A 955-nucleotide genomic window follows, 5' to 3' on the forward strand; every position below is an offset into this window, starting at 1 on the left:
AACCCAGGAAATTAGGGTTTCATTAAACAGCGTGGATTCGCCGATTCCACTCATGAAATCGCCGAGTCCAGCTGTGAACTCAGATAAGAATCTGCGACCATACTCGGCGAGTTTGAACACCAACTTGTCGAGTCCCTTCTCAACTTTCAAAATTAAAGGAATAAAATATTATACCTAGGAATCCAGATGTTACAAAGAATATGTGGGGCTATGTTACTGGGACTAAAGCCAAACCCTCAGTGCCTCAAACTGAGAATTTTGATATGTTGTTTGATGCTTGGGAGACTGATAACTCCATGGTTATTACTTGGATCAATAACTCTATTACTCAGTCCATTGGTATGCAGTTGGCTAAGTATGACACAACAAAGGAAGTTTGGAATCACTTGGAGAGACTGTATACTCAGTCCAATTTTGCTAAACAATACCAGTTGGAATATGATATTCGTGCCCTTCAACAGAATGACCAGAGCATTCAAGATTTCTATGCTGCTATGTCTGATAGTTGGGATCAATTGGCTCTTACTAAATCTAAAGAATTAAAAGATTTTGAGCCTTACATTTCTAGGAGGGAAGAACAATGCTTGGTTCAGTTCTTGATGGCCTTGCGTTCTGATTTTGAAGGTCTTTGTGGAGCAATTCTTCATCGCTCTCCTCTTCCTTCGGTTGATTCAATTTTCCATGAGTAAATTGCAGAAGAGACTCGTATCAAGTCCCATGCAGATAAAGGGTTTAATGCAAGCTCTACTCCCGATCCTGTTGTGCTTGCTGTCTCCTCTAGTCAGTCTTGACAAACTTCAAGAGTCGCTTATGATGAGTGTGCATTCTGCAATCAGAAGAATCATTGGAAAGTTCAGTGTCCATTGTTAGTCAACAAGGGTAAATCTGGTTAACCTCAGTCAGGGCAACAAAATAGGTATGGTCAACAGAATTTTCAGTCGCGTTCCTCTGGTAC

At 40.7% G+C, this 955-nt stretch overlaps 1 protein-coding gene across 1 annotated transcript; it reads left to right on the forward strand.

Annotated features, from left to right (window-relative positions):
• The first annotated feature begins 200 nt into the window (after positions 1 to 200).
• LOC145050763 (uncharacterized) lies at positions 201 to 689 on the forward strand. The gene has a single exon (XM_078998960.1). The coding sequence runs from the start codon at positions 201 to 203 to the stop codon at positions 687 to 689; it is 489 nt and encodes a 162-aa protein (XP_078855086.1).
• The last annotated feature ends 266 nt before the right edge of the window (positions 690 to 955 follow it).

The sequence above is a fragment of the Lactuca serriola genome, chromosome 5 (genome assembly GCF_051521515.1).
Source record: "Lactuca serriola cultivar US96UC23 chromosome 5, Lser_US96UC23_V15, whole genome shotgun sequence".
In the NCBI taxonomy this organism is placed as follows: domain Eukaryota; kingdom Viridiplantae; phylum Streptophyta; class Magnoliopsida; order Asterales; family Asteraceae; genus Lactuca; species Lactuca serriola.